This window comes from Helicoverpa armigera, chromosome 1 (assembly GCF_030705265.1).
Source record: "Helicoverpa armigera isolate CAAS_96S chromosome 1, ASM3070526v1, whole genome shotgun sequence".
In the NCBI taxonomy this organism is placed as follows: domain Eukaryota; kingdom Metazoa; phylum Arthropoda; class Insecta; order Lepidoptera; family Noctuidae; genus Helicoverpa; species Helicoverpa armigera.
In genome coordinates, this window is record NC_087120.1 from 10,488,318 (window position 1) to 10,504,125 (window position 15,808).

Sequence of the window (15,808 nt, forward strand, 5' to 3'; positions counted from 1 at the left end):
AGATAAAACACGTATACTACAACTACAAATACGTATGGGTTCGGAATGGGAAGATTTTCATAAGGAAGGATGAGACTGCTACATCTCAAATTATTACACATCGTGATACCTTAAAATCATTAACTTAAGCTCATTTTTTTCTATTATTATCTTATTTCTTATAATATGTCAATGCCTACTTAAAATTAATTAATAAAATTCAGTCACTTAAATATATACTATCAAAATAGTAGAAGTATACGAGGTAAACTACAGTCTGTATTTTTAAATGTTCTGAATATGACCTATGATGTAATAGTCTTAACGGAAACCTGGCTTAATGATAAGATATTAGATTCAGAAATCTTTGATGATCGATATCAAATATTCAGGAGAGACAGACAGTCGGGTACATTTTCTGAGGGTAAGGAGGGGGGAGGTGTACTTATTGCTGTGTTAAAAACCTACAGTGCTTACAGAAATTTCTCGTTTGAATCCAAGTGCGAGGATTTATGGGTGACCTTAGATCTGACCAGTTCACGCAATTACAAATCAAATAAAATACATTTATGCGCCATATATCTCGCCCCACCACTTAAATCTAGTACTTTCTCATATTTTAGTGACAAGATAGATAACGTTATTCAACATACATCAGAAAATGTTATTCTTATAGGCGATTTTAATTTGAGTTTCCTAACTTGGACAAAAGTACCTTCAGCGTCATATGTAGAACTACAATCTCCAACGAACAATCTCGGTACTTTATTTGTAGACTTTTTATCGAGTAATGACCTTAAACAGTTTAATTATGTTAAAAACAAAAATGACAGAATACTTGATCTGGTGATTTCTAACTCAAATTATTCTATTGAAGTTTACCCAGCCAAAGATATTATATCTAATATTGACGAACACCATCCTCCACTAGATATAACACTGCAACTTAAAGTCCCAACTTTCTTACGTAATAGAAACACACCGACCCGTAAATTTCATAAAGCCGATTATCATAAGGTTAGAGAATGTCTTGCAAATGTAGATTGGGTAAAAGAACTATCCGGCTTACCTGATATTAACGTATTAACGAATAAATTTTATAGCATAATTAACGAAATCATTCATAACCTAATTCCATTACACTCATCAAAAAAGAATTCATATCCATGTTGGTATACTAAGAATCTCATACAAATATTGAAAGAAAAAGAAAAATGCCGACTTAATATGAAAAAATATAAAAACAAACGCGACGAATATGAATATAATTTACTAAAAGAGAGAACAAATAAGTTGATCAAAGAACAATATTACAAATACATAGACAGCGTCCAAGAAAACTTGTTAAAAAACCCTAAATACTTCTGGTCCTACATAAAACACAAAAGAGATAATAAAAGCACAATCCCAAAAAAAATGACTCTCAACAATACAGTAGCCACTGATGGTGATAGCATTGCTAATTTGTTTGCTGAAAACTTTGCGTCAGTATATAGTCCCATCTCCAATGACATGAATAGCTCCTTATCACATATAAACAGTTCCACAAACGTCTATAATAGTTTACATAACATTCATTTGTCAGAATCTAAAATTAAGAAAAAATTACAACAACTAGATATATCAAAAGGATCGGGTTGTGACAATATACCACCGTTGTTTATTAGAGAGTGTGCAAATCAACTATCGAAACCACTTTATCTAATATATAATCAATCACTTAGTGATGGAATTTTCCCTGAATGCTGGAAAGAAGCCATTATAACACCCATTCCCAAATCTGGAGACAAAACTGACACTCGCAACTATAGACCCATTAGCAAACTTCCTTTGTTTGCTAAGGTGTTTGAGTCATTGGTGTGTCCTTTTATTAACTGGCATATTAAAGGGTTAATAACAGAACACCAACACGGTTTTGTTCAAAATAAATCGACACTAACTAATCTTGTAAGTTTTGTTGAAAGAACATTGACTGATATTAGCAACGGTAATGAAGTCGATGCTATATACAGCGATTTTAGCAAAGCGTTCGATAAAGTCGATCATTTCTTATTGCTCCAAAAACTTAATTACATTTTTAATATTCATGGTTCTCTCTGGCATTGGTTTAAATCTTATTTAAAAGATCGTAAAGCGAAAGTGGTTGTAAATGGACACACATCTCGTTCCTTTATACCTACGTCTGGAGTTCCGCAGGGATCTCATCTAGGCCCAATACTTTTTACAATGTTTATAGATGACATAAAATACTGCATTCACCATTCTTATTTTGAAATGTACGCAGATGATCTCAAAATTTCTAAAATCGTCAATTCTGACTCTGACCTAAATCTCCTACAAGATGACATAAATCGACTTTGTCAGTGGTGTGATACTAACGCCATGGAACTTAATATTAATAAATGCTATCACATAAAGTTTTCGCGTAAAAAGCATCAATTCTTTACATCTTACACTATGAAGGGACAAGCTTTAAAGAGTGTAACACAAGTCAGAGATTTAGGGATTATTATTGATTCAGAAATGCGTTTTACTACTCATACAGATAAAATAGTTGCCAAATCAAATAAAATGTTAGCATTTATAAATAGGAACACTAGACAATTTAAATCAATAACAGCATTAAAAGCACTTTACTATGCTCTTGTGCGTAGCAACATCGAATACTGCTCCGTAGTGTGGTATCCTATGTATCAAAATAACATTCAGCGAATTGAAAAAGTACAGAAAAAATTTCTTAAGAAGACTATCTATTATCTGTGGTATACGGCATAGTGTGAAGGAATATAATGATAGACTTGAGCATTTTAAAATGAAATCCTTGCTTTGGCGCAGAGACTATTGTGGGTTGATATTTCTATATAAAATCTTAAACAGTAGAACAGAATGTCCATCTTTGTTGTCCCAAATACAAATAAAAGTACCAAGGCCTTCAGCTAGGCTAGTAAATTATACCCCATTCGTCACGAAACATACCCGAAATAAGTATGGCAGCAACGCACCTCTCACTTATACTCTCAGAAAGTGTAATGACATTTATAAAAAACACGACTTGGATATATTTGCAAGTAAAATAAGTGTATTTAAAAGAGCCATTAATAGTTTGCCTAATTTTTAATTTTTATAGTTTTATTATGTTTTACTCAATTTCTTTTATTTTTAATTACTTTTAATTTTTAACTCTTTTACTTGAACAACCTAAAAAAAAAATGTTGAGCCTACCTTTAATTTAAGAGCATACACTAACTGTTGTTTCATTTATTTTTAAGATTGTCTGTATGTGTCTTAGTTGGTAAGCCTAAATAAATAAATAAATAAATAAATAAATAAAACAATAAATCTGTCAGAAAATTACCAAAGAAAAAAAAGGTCTTTGAAGACGTCAATCAAGAATGTTCGAGCAGTGGATCTCCATATGGTCTCCATACTTTTACTATTCTTTGTTTGAGTAGTAAATAATCTAGATAGGACTTATATTATATCTGCCTGCCTAGCCTTTCCCAACTATGTCGATAACTATGGGGTTAAAAAAACAACACACCTAGCCCTTTACGTAGCTTGGTTCCAGAAAGTCAGACATCTGGACAAATTGTTTTCAAAATCTCTTATTTAAAAACCTAGTTTTTAAATAAGAGATTTTGAAAACAATTTAAGTTTTGTAAAACCACTCGAGCATTTTGTCTATGGTCCTACTTAAGTGCCTTGTAGCTTCTTGGTACACTGTATGTTTGACAGCCAGTCAGCCAGCCTAGCACCTATTTGAAGTATCTGTGATTTGAAGTATGTTTGAAGTTCATCACCACAGATAGAAAAAACTGAAGTGCGGTGTTTATTTTGCTTTTTTGAAAACACGGTAAATATTTAGTACATACAAAGTTAAATTTCTGTAAAATTACATGCTAAAAGAAATAATTGAATAACGTTTTCCAATATAAGCTTTATCGCTGAATATATGTAAGTTTTGCTATTTGTATAATACTTCCGGCGATTTGTGCATGTTTATTTATTTATCCACGTACTACTCTTGAATTTCCTTCTCTGGACAGTTCCTTATCATAAGAACTTATCGAAAACGATTTTGGTGACTAACAATGAACTGTACTAAACGAGAAATTAAGATATTTTTTTATTATAGCTCCTACGATTTGGGATAGAAGTTGGATTAGTTTGAGGAAACTGAAACAACGCTTTTCACCATACAACTCATCAATTTCAAATCAATTTAATTAATACAACATGTAAATCATATATTTTTACTAGATTAACATATTGTCAATCTTTTGTTATGTAGAATAGTTGCAGTTATATCAATAAATTTTCGATTAGCAGTGAATAAATCAATTAGTCTTTATCTCATTCAAGATCTTGGTTACATTATGTCAGACAGTGATATGACTAATTACAGCTGTTTCCCAACAATAAAGTGGAGACAATTATTCAGCCCACAGTTTAACAAACCTGTGATAATATAGACAATAGGAATAGCACCTTCTTCAAGTGACCATGACTCATTATGTCAGTAACGCCTAACAGCTATAAAGACACATACAACAAAAACGATTGCTGCAATACCTATAATCTGGGATCTATATGAGTGCAGTTCAACCTGCCAGCGATCATGTTTAGGATGCTGTTGGAGCTAAGCTACTGAGAATAACCAGACAACTCTAACTAGATGAAACAATAGATAGACTCACTTGCTAGTTCAAACTTTAATATACTTTTAATATATTTGCTGAATGATGTCTACAAAAAACCTTTCCTACACTTTATTATCTGGTATTATAGTCTAGCTAGTCGGGGGCCACATTGTGGGGTTTGATGAGTTTGTACTCTAAAACCTTCAACAACTGTACCAATTTGAAAAAGTCCTTCATTGCTGTGAATCTACATTATCCTGAATAACATAGGCTATATATTATCAGGGTACAAGAAGTAGTTCCTACGAGGCACTAGGGAAACTATGGCAAAACAACCACTTTTATATAGTTATAATGTGGTCTGCGGAGCAATTGTAATATATCCTAATTTTAAGATTATAAAGTGTTGTTCCTTGTTAGTGAGAAATAAATTATCTTGAACCAATGTAATTGAATAAGCCTTAATTTAGAAGTGTACAACTTATTTCTTTTAATTTATTAATTATTGAAATAAATACATACTTTTGTTCCAGTAAACAAACAACGCATGATGAATATATCCATACCTAAGTGATTGCTGTAAAAAATGTTTAAAATTGAATCATATGTAACGCCTATACTGCTGAGCTATGTGGACAAATATGTGCGAGACTTTAAGCCTGCAGATGCACAGGTAATTAAATGTATTACTTTTGAATTATTGAGTATTAATGACTAGGGGACTTGTTTTGTTTGATCCAATAAATAATAAAAAAATATTTGTGATAGAAAATTGATTAATAACAGTGACTTTCCATCAAAATGTTGTGTATATTATAAATACTCATATATTCTGGACTTTACCATTTTCCCTCTATTGTACACAATAAGCAGGGAAATCATCATCCACCTGCATCCAATTTTATTTGGGCTTGGCGCAGCATGTGTGCTTCCATACTCTTTCAACTGCCACCATCTCTTTTTAGCCATGTCGGCTTTCTCATAATCCATCCATCATTTCTTTAGTCATTCCCTTCCATTATATCCGTCCACACCTTCCTCACAACATGATCCTCAGTTCTGCACATCAAATAGATAAGCAGAAATATAAAATAACATTAAATGTTTTGGTCCAGGTATCACTATGGGGTGGTGGCGTGGCTCTGCACAACTTGGTACTCAAAGCGGACGTACTGCAGCAGGAGGTGGCGCTGCCGTTCACCCTCGTCTCCGGCCGCATCCACGAACTCCTCATACAAGTGCCTTGGACTAAAATCATGTCGGAACCCATTGTTGTCACCATTGACACTATAGGTATAAAAATATACATAAGACAATAAGTATTTACTAATCAATAAGCTTTGCTATAATAAATTGTGTGTGTTGCAGAATGTGTCCTAAGTTTGAATCCCCCTACTTCACCGGATGGCAGCCCACCAACTCCATCATCGAGGTAAATCATTCGCTTTTTACATAATGCTTGAGCTGGTAATTAAATAACAAGGTAAACTTATTTCTTTTTTGCAAAGCCAAGTAATATTATTAATTGTATGTGTTAACAGTTTAGTTTTTATGTGTAATATATTGATAGGAAAATATGAAATAGCCTTAAAGAACTTGGCAATGTGTAATTTTGGACAATGTAACATTTAAGCAAGTAGTGAAGTTTATAAATGTGCAACCTTCGCCTTCAAGTGTTTTGTAATATTTCCAAAGAACCAAGAGAAAGGCAAACGAGTCACTGGTGATCAGTCAAATGGAACGAATTGTTATGATCATCTGTCGATTCTGCAAGAAAACATTTTTATGACTTCACATAAACATGAAATTGAAGAATAGAACAATTAGTTTTACCCACGGGCGTAGCCAGGGGGAGGGTTTTGGGGGTTCAAACCCCCCCCCGAAAAGTTAAGATAAAATTTAACTATATTAATTAATTACACTCAAAAGTATGTGGTTTGGATTGGATTCTCTACATTGTCGCTATCAAAGCAACTGCAAGCAATTAACACAGACCTCATAACAGCATTCAGCCACGTGGATAATGTTATTAATGCTTTGCAACTTTTGAGAGATAAAGTTGACGAAGAGTACCCCCATCTCTATGAGAAAGCAATGGTGCTAATAGAAGAAAATGGTGGAATTCTGCTTATGCCACGTATCGTCGGGAGGCAGTTAAATCGCTCTAACATTCCTGCTTCGGATATATCCACATATTACAAAATAAATTTATTCATCCCTTTTCTCGACCATACAATTCAACAATTAATTGAGAGATTTACGAAACACCGTAAAGTAGTATCGGCACTGTCTGGTGTGTTACCGTCAAATTTTGCGAAAGGTTGTGAAATTGAAGAGGCATTTTGTATGTATTCAGAAGTGCTGCCTGAAAAGAGTACATCTGTCGTCAAAGCAGAACTTGAAGTGTGGAAAGCAGCTATGACTCTCACCTCCCCTACTCCAAAATCAGCTTTGGAATGCTTAGATAAGTGCGACCAAAAACTCTATCCAAATATTTACACATTGTTGCAAATACTGACTACGTTACCTGTTTCCACTGCTACCCCAGAAAGGTCTTTTTCAAGTCTAAGGCCGCGTTTCCATTGACGCGGAGCTGGGCGGAGAGGAGCTTAGCGGTGCACAAATTGACCAATGACTATGCTTGAAATCTCCGCTCCGCTTCAATGGAAACAGTACGAGCGGGGTGGAGCAGAGCTGAGCGAATATTCATACATCGAGGCGGTGCAGTGCGGAGGACAGCGAGCATTGGGGTGCAGAGCGGAGGACAGCGGGGCCGTACGGAGCGGTGCGGAGCGGGGTGGTGCGTGACTCGCGTGCTGTGTGTCAGTTGTCTTCGTTACGTCACTAGGTGCATTCAAAATCTTCATCGCTCCTCTCTGCCCAGCTGCGCTTCTCTCCGCCCCTCTCCGCCCCTCTCCGCCCAGCTCCGCTTCAGTGGAAACACTGACCACTCTTTACCGCTCTTCTCCGCTCCTCTCCGCCCAGCTCCGCGTGAGTGGAAACGCGGCCTAAGAAGGCTTAAAAACTACTTGCGGAACACAACGGGTGAAAACAGACTGAATGGCTTGGCTCTCATGAACATTCACTATGGGATAGAAATTGATGCGAATGAAGTAGTGGATATATTTAAAAAGAAGAACAGAAGATTAATTCTATAACGTGTACCTAGGTATAACTGAACGTAATTTTTTTATTTAGCCTATATTGTCCCCCTGCTTGAAAAAGGTCTTCGACGATTCCTTCCATTCCAGAAGTTTTCTCTGAATCTGTTTATTACATATTAGGTAAATATTGTTCTTATGAATAAACGGCTATTTTATGTATTTTTATTCGTTTTATTTTCTTGAACCCCCCCCGATTCTAAAACCTGGCTACGCCCGTGGTTTTACCTATACTAATTAAATTAGTTTCTTTAAGACTATTTGACATTTTCACTATGTAAAAAACAAATATTTTAAATGAGGTATTTTTTTTAGTATTAAGTTCTTTCTTAACATGAACCGAATAAATAAGGTTTGCTGCGCTACTTTTATCGGTTAAAAAACCTTCGCCCGTTCAACGTGAAACGATGCTTGTGCGAACCTTGATCTTTCCCATAATTGACTATGGTGATGTTTGCTTCTATGACCTGAATGGAGATCTGCTCAATAAACTTGACCGGCTTCTCAACAATTGCATTCGATTCGTTTTTAATCTTCGCAAGTACGATCATGTGTCTGCTTATCGAGAACAGCTTAGATGGCTGCCAATTAGGCAAAGACGTGAGATGAGAGCATTAACTACTCTATTTTCCATTCTTCACACTCCTTTTTCACCTCCCTATTTATCATGCTACTTCCAGTTTTTGTGTTCTCAACATGACAGAAATTTGCGTTCCTCCAACAACCGTCTACTCCAATGTCCCTCACATCGCACAGATTTCCTTCATTCCTCCTTTTTTGTCCAATCTATTCTTTTATGGAACAAGTTGCCCTCGGAAATTAGGATGGTAAATAGCCGATTGACTTTCAAATTGAAGCTTCGTGAGTATCTTCACCAGAGTTTGCAGAATTGACACAACTGTGCATTTGATTTTGTGTTATTATAAGTATGTATAATAAGTCTATGTACGTTTATATATTTTCGATTTGTCTTATATACATATTTAGTGCACCTGCCATGAAATTTCTCCTCCACCTAAAGGTTGACTGGTAGAGAACGCCTAAGGCGTTAAGTCCGCCTTTGTACATTGTTTTTTATTTTGTAAAATGTGTGCAAAAAGTATAATAAATATAAATAAATAAATGCGTTCTCTCTGCCACCCAAAGGTAGACTGGTAGAGAACGCCTAAGGCGTTAAGTCCGCCATTGTACTGTATGTGAAAGAAGTATTCAAATAAACAAATAAAAAAACTAAAACCTTTATTAAACTTTGCAGCCGCAAAGCGCAAGTAGTGGAAGCGCCTCCAGGCTACATGCAGGCGCTGGTCCGTCGCATAGTGAGCAACATTTCGCTGCGAGTGCATCATCTCATCGTGAAGTATGTGCAGGACGACATCGTCATGTCTCTCAATGTCAAACATCTGGCCGTGAATAGCGCTGGACCGAACTGGGAGCCAGCCTTCGCAGGTATAGTGCACTTCTCTTGGCAATGACTTCTAAGTTGCTGGTACTCCAAATGCCATTCCATTCTATATGCATGAACAGCATGAAACGTAAGTGTCATCGAATGGACATACACAATCAATACAATTGAATGAAATAAAAGGATATCTAATTCTCTTCAAATAGTATTGAATATTATTATTGTTTATATTTATATTTAATGCTTTACAGATATTGATCAGGTTCAGCCGATGATAAGGAGGCTGGTGCGACTAGATGATCTGACGCTGTGTCTCGATAGGTCAGACGTCGATGGCAAGATAAGGTTCTTCCAAGAGCCTATACTATACAGATGTCAGTTAGATCTCAGGTAATGAACTAAAAAAATGCCCATATTTACATAAATAATACTTTAAAATAATATTGCCTTGGAAGTTCTAACTTTTATTATCTCTTCCAGAGTGTTAACCCGCTTAGTGTCGGCAAATACCCGTCGAGCAACCAGTTTGAATATTCAGTTGCGCTCATCTAAGCTGGCGTGGAGCGTCACCAACGAGCAACTGGTCTTACTCCTGAGGCTGATCAAGGAGCGACCGACGACCAACACCAAGATACCACCTCCGCCAAAACAATCGGCGCCACCAGATTCTTTGAGTGAGTTTAAAGATAGATAGTAAATTACAATATTCTGATAACTTGAAAACTTTTTCGCTATTAATATCAAGCAAAAATCAATAACGTTCGCTGTATGGAAAGCCACGTAAATATTTATTATGAACTTTTTAATGAGTCTCGAACAGGTGACAGCTTCACACTTCAACGTATAGTTACTGTGGAAGAAAGCACGTTTCATTCACAACCCTTCTCTATAGAATGGTCGAACGATTCAAACTAGGTCGAAATATCGATTTCCTTCACTACACTAATTGCTTACTCCTATTCACACCGCTCAAGTTACTAAAACAGTATATCTTCACAGTTGGCTACCTTTTATTCGTTCGCTCGTTTTTTTATTCCCTAATCATCTGCATTACCATTATTGGGGTTGGCTTCCAGTCTTAACCGGATGTATCTGAGTATCAGTGTTTCACAAAGAACGACTGCCTATCTGACCTCATTCACCCAGTTACTCGGGTAACCCAATACCCCTTGGTAAGACTGTTTGTCAGACTTTCTGGCTTCTGACTACCCGCAACGACTGCCAAAAGTTATTCAAATGACAGCTGGGACCGAAAAGTTTATCGTGCCTTCCGTAACACGGAAGAACTCGTCATGATAAGGTAGGCCTGGAATCTTATGATAGATCGATCGGTGCGGCTTTGACTAAGGGTGCTTCTACACGGTGCATGAAGCTGGAGCAGGTGAACATGCGCAAGTGACAAGTGACAAGAGACAAGAGCTTGCGGATGGGTATTTTGCTTTGGTACACACGCGAGTCGCTGGACCCACACGTTTTTAAAATGCGTGTAACCTACTGTATGCGCAAGCTGCTTACACCGTGTAGATGCACCCTAAGCTACGTGCTCTAAATAAGAATCTCTCTCCCAATAATATCTTCTTCTTATGTATAAAAATGAATTGCTGTTCGTTAGTCTGACTAAAACTCGAGAATGGCTGGACCGATTTAACTTATTTTGGTTTTAAAATGTTTGTAGAGGTCCAGGGAAGGTTTAAACGATACGAAGTTCGCGGTATCAGCTAGTTTAAGAATATTTTTTTCTGCACAGATACGGCGTCGTCGAACTCAGCGGAGCCGAATCGGTCGGAGAGCTGGTCGGAGTGGGCGTGGTCTTGGCTGCCCACGTGGACGGACCGCGAGCCGGGAGTCGAGGAGCCGCCAGTCCTCGCCACCGCGCTACCGATATACTTCAACGCCTACTTCGATGATGTTGCGTTGGTCTTCAAGGTATTATAATCGACCTTACTTTTTCTGACAAAAACCTCGGACAAAAAATGTTTTTTCAAATGTCGCTGAAAAATCAGCACTTTTCGAATGTCAGAAGTAACAATGGCAGCTCCTACGAAGAGATGGAATGTCACTACAAGATGGAATGGGTTGTGTGTTGCTAATTCACAACACACCTTTTTAAAGTTACCTTTACATGACGCGTGTCAAGTTCCTAATAAGTACTTTAAAAAAATTGCATTTCAGGTTTTAGAGTTAGACAGCAACCGTAAACGATCACGTGCTGTGTTAGAAGTGTCTGCGAATTACGCGGCGCTCAAGTCTTCGATATGTAATCCTACTTATTTGCGAGTTCGCTTCGGAGCAAGAGAACTGACTGTTCGGTCGCATGGCAAGTGCATTTGCGGATACCTGAATTATCACTCGGTAAGCTAATTTTAGTCTAGTAAAGCGTCCTTATTTAACAATTTTCGAGTAACACGTAATAAGTCGAGCCATTTAGATTATGTTGGATTCGTATTTTTCTTTTCAATACATCACGTCAAAGTTTCGTGTTATGTTACATATCGTTTAGATATAACAACTGTTTTGTTTAAACAAAAAATAAGTACTTGTAAAATGATAATATAAAATGTTCCAATCTAATATGAAATGAGCTAGGACCATTTCGCGTGATTGTGACGCATATTTTCCCCTTATTTTTATTTCTATGTTTTCCATGTTCTCATAATGTTACCGTTTTCTATGTATATTTGCTTGTTCTGTTTTGTGTTTTTGTGCGTCACAAACGCGAATAAGTGTTTGACTTTGACTTTAACTAATAGGCGGTCAAATTAGAATCACTATTTTTTACTCTTCATATGTTATTCTAATGCAGTCCAACTTCGAACCGACGGTGTACCTGCATAAGATTGCCGACGCTACCACAGAAAGCAATGAAGAATGGACGTGGCCTGAAGAAGACATGGGAGAAAAAGTTGAGACGGGGGTAGCCGTCGACGAGACCTACCAAACATCGTCTAGCCAGGCTGCGGTGAATTTACAACAAAATAACATTGAAAGTATCTTTTTCAAATAAATTTTACTTTCAATTCTTTTTAAAATAAAATAAAAAAGCGACAGTTTCTTCCTTATATACACAAGTTTTAATTCAGTCATAAAAAGGGCTCTTATGAATGAATCGTTGAAGTCTCTTTTTTAACATAATTTTTAAAACTTATTTTCATAGTAATAATTCTTGGGTTGCGGAACTACAGCATTGCTGTAGTGTACGCTCCCAATATGAACAAATATTTTTTCGGTTCAGGTACCAGAAGGTGATTCAAAAGACGTTGAGGATAAGACGCAGTCGGGCACACTGCAAGACGATAAAGCTGAACATGAGGAAGTCGATGAACTGTGGGCACAGATGGCGCCAATAGTCTTCGTGGAATACATACACGAACGTGCCGCGCCCAATCCTTTAGCCAACCCTTACGAAAACCCGCCTAAGGACTTCGAATATAGGTGTGTAAATGCTTTGAGTATGAGCTTGTTGTTAAAGTAAAAATGAAAAATAATGAAGTATCACTACATAGTATAAAACAAAGTCACTTTTTCTGCCCCTTTGTACGGTTTAATCTTCAATACTACGCAACCGATTTTCATGCGGTTTTTATAATAGAGTGATTGAAGAGGAAGGTTTACATCTATATAAATAAAAATGAATTGTTTTTCGTTAGTCTGATTAAAACTCGAGAACGGCTGGGCAGATTGAGCTGATTTTGGTTTTAAAATGTTTGTAGAGGTCCAGGGAAGGTTTGAACGATACGAAGTTCGCGGGATCAGCTAGTGTATAATATACAAGCTTATACTACTACTGTTGATTATACTAATGATTCTCCACCCAAAAGAACAAAACAATTGCCAGGAAATTTTTTGATTTTAATTTTTTTTCGGAAGTCCGTCAATGTTATCTAGCCGTATTTAAACTTGGAGAGTGTGTTACTGGCCTTAAAACCGTGCTGCGCCCTCACACAAACCCAAACAGAAAGCATACGTAACGATCATTCATAAATTTCATTCATAAAATTGGATTACTTCTGAAATACTACGACATTACAATGACAAAAAAAGTAGTGCATATTATCTATTTCCCGTCTACTGTAATTCCAATCGGTTATTTACGTATTTCATGTCCTCCTCCTGACGTATGGCACAAATGCAAATCAACACCTTGTATGTATAATGTACGTCATTAAAGCTTTGCACCCGTGCGAACACTAGTTTAACATAAAAAAAAATTACAAGCGTTGGTTGGTTGTTTTACTTTCGTATTTTGTATTGTATTGAATGTATTATGTTATACACTACTTATACTGTTCTATGTTTCTTTACGCAGCGACTGGGTAGAGGAATGCACTATGGCTATTACCGTGGAGCCCATAGAACTGAGGGTGTGTATGGGACTGATACATCGACTTGGCGCTCTCAAAGCTATATACAAAGAGCAAATGCAAAATACACCAGGTAACGATATCGATAGTTGAGCACAATTTTACTAACCAAATGGCAATAGAAATAGAAAACGTTTATTTGCTATGGATGATCACATTTCGACTAAGATAGAGTTTGTGAATAGTTAGAACTTTGGTTTTAAATGTAAACAAGTCTTATGTCTTACAAACATTGTAGTGTAGTGTTTGATTCGTACATACGGTTTCGGTATAGGCTTCTGAATGTCCTGTGACGCATTGCCAATATATCAAACGTAGTGTGATTCTAAGGCCGTTTTAGCCATCAGCGCAGCAACCAAAGCCACCCCACCTGAAACAGCTTAAATAAAGCGGATGCAGCTTAAATAATCTTTTGTAGATGTTATCAGGCCATAGTAGTAGTACTGGAATTCTAAATCTAAGCTTAATTATGTGATTATTATATTTTTAGACCAACCGAAGCGAGTTCTAACGGTTGAGGAAAAGGAGTCTTTGTACGAGAACTTGCCTCAGAAGCGAGTTAAGATGGAAATGAGGGGTGTTCGGGTTCGCATCATACCGTGGGGCCACGGTCTTACCGACCGGCCCGCGCCGCCCGCCGCTGTGTTAGAAGTCGATATGCCTAAAACCAGCGCTGTTGTCGTGGCTCCCATGTATCCTCATAGGTAAGTGCTGTTTATATGCAGACAGTTATTTTTTTAAAATACCTCCTGGGTCCAAGTTTATTGCCAATTTAAACGTTTTCTTAAACTACCTGTTTATTTTGAAATTTACAATTTATTAATTCATAACCAGCTTCTGCCAGCGGTGGGAACCTCTGCACGATCCCGGATTAAAAATAGCCTTCCTCGATAAATGGGCTATTTAACACAACAAACAAAGTCTTCAGCTTTATTATATTAGTATAGATCTAGTCAGTCCCAAATGCGATTGAATTAGTAAATACATTTACTTGTTACTAACTGCTGTTCCAAATATTCTATACCTCCATTGTTAAGCTTACTAGCGATAGAATTTTCACATAATCCTCAAACAAGTAATGTCAAATTCCTATCTCTAATCAAATCAACGGATAGATCGAATATTGGGGACGACCCTAAATCCATAAATGAATGTGAAGTAACAGCATATTTTCCTCATTGCAGGGTATGTTCAGCAGCAAGTCAGATGCCCGAAGACTCGGGTCCCTTGTGGCAAGGCGCCCGTCGTAACACTACCATTACACTAAGCGCGTTGAGTGTTAAACTGACTAACGCAGAGGGAACCGTCACAAGACCCTGTGCCCAAGCCGACTTGAAAGTCATCACCCGACAGCTACTCTATAAGAAGTTCTTCGAAGACAGAGATTCTATTGCGCTGTCTTATCATGTGAGAATGAGTAAGTATGGTCTGATTTCGTTTGTTTTGAACGTTGATAGTCTTCATATTCTGTGTTACACGAATTCAATAATGGTACTGGCATATGGGGAACAAAATGACCAGCGGAGGTGCTGTAACGGAAAAGCACCTAAGACAGTAGCGCGCCAAAATGGGTGTGCAAGGGCAAAGGAACGTTACTGTTTCCATCTTTAAACGCCTCCTTTAGACCCAACCAGTTTTTGTAATACTAATAATTGTTGACAGTCACAAGGAACCTGAACGCTTCATAAGTTCATTTGTAACTAATCGTTTTGGTCATGTATCTTTCTTTCCTCCGTATACTGTAACCGCTAGTGATGGTTATGCTTGACTTCATCTTGTTTATTGATTCTTCGAGTTACTAGTGATACCTTATATTAATAAGGCTTTATTTTGCTGACAATGATTGCGTACATAATTATTAGCTTTAAAAGTACCTAATAAAAACCTTAGATATTTGAAGTGCATTGATAAAGCGTACGTTTGTTATTCAGAGGAGATGAAGATGTACGGATCGTCCGCGCGGCTTCAGACAGCTTACAACGTCGTCATGTCACTTGTACACGAGCGTCGATCCGTGGCTATGAAATACACCACCTTGGCCAAGGACGCGCTTAACGATGAAGGTGAGGAATTACACATAATATTATCTTTAAAAACATACCTTATATTATTGAAATGTTATAAAGCATTTCAGTATTAAATTTTTGTTATAAGTAAGCTATTCAACTTATATGATGTGTACATTGAGCAGTTCCAATCATGTGATGTCTTACAATCTAACCATAAAAATGGTTGAAGCACTTCCCGCTTGACGCAAGTGAAACC

General features: G+C 37.0%; 1 protein-coding gene across 5 annotated transcripts in view; it reads left to right on the forward strand.

The window, feature by feature from the left end:
* Positions 1-3,713: 3,713 nt before the first annotated feature.
* The window catches only part of LOC110374583 (intermembrane lipid transfer protein VPS13B), a 58,785-nt gene continuing 46,690 nt past the window's right edge, over positions 3,714-15,808 (forward strand). For 3 of the 5 annotated variants that reach the window (XM_064035098.1, XM_064035096.1, XM_064035088.1), the window contains exons 1-15: positions 3,760-3,933; positions 5,153-5,292; positions 5,735-5,912; positions 5,988-6,051; positions 9,036-9,226; positions 9,434-9,572; positions 9,663-9,856; positions 10,930-11,108; positions 11,355-11,534; positions 11,986-12,165; positions 12,415-12,614; positions 13,489-13,616; positions 14,034-14,247; positions 14,728-14,960; positions 15,475-15,606. In XM_064035098.1, coding sequence (XP_063891168.1) covers positions 5,206-5,292; positions 5,735-5,912; positions 5,988-6,051; positions 9,036-9,226; positions 9,434-9,572; positions 9,663-9,856; positions 10,930-11,108; positions 11,355-11,534; positions 11,986-12,165; positions 12,415-12,614; positions 13,489-13,616; positions 14,034-14,247; positions 14,728-14,960; positions 15,475-15,606 — 2,299 coding nt within the window. In that variant the 5' untranslated portion in view covers positions 3,760-3,933; positions 5,153-5,205. Of the gene's footprint in view, positions 3,934-5,152; positions 5,293-5,734; positions 5,913-5,987; positions 6,052-9,035; positions 9,227-9,433; positions 9,573-9,662; positions 9,857-10,929; positions 11,109-11,354; positions 11,535-11,985; positions 12,166-12,414; positions 12,615-13,488; positions 13,617-14,033; positions 14,248-14,727; positions 14,961-15,474; positions 15,607-15,808 lie in introns of all 5 variants that reach the window. The other 2 variants (XM_064035092.1, XM_064035102.1) reach the window with 2 other exon arrangements.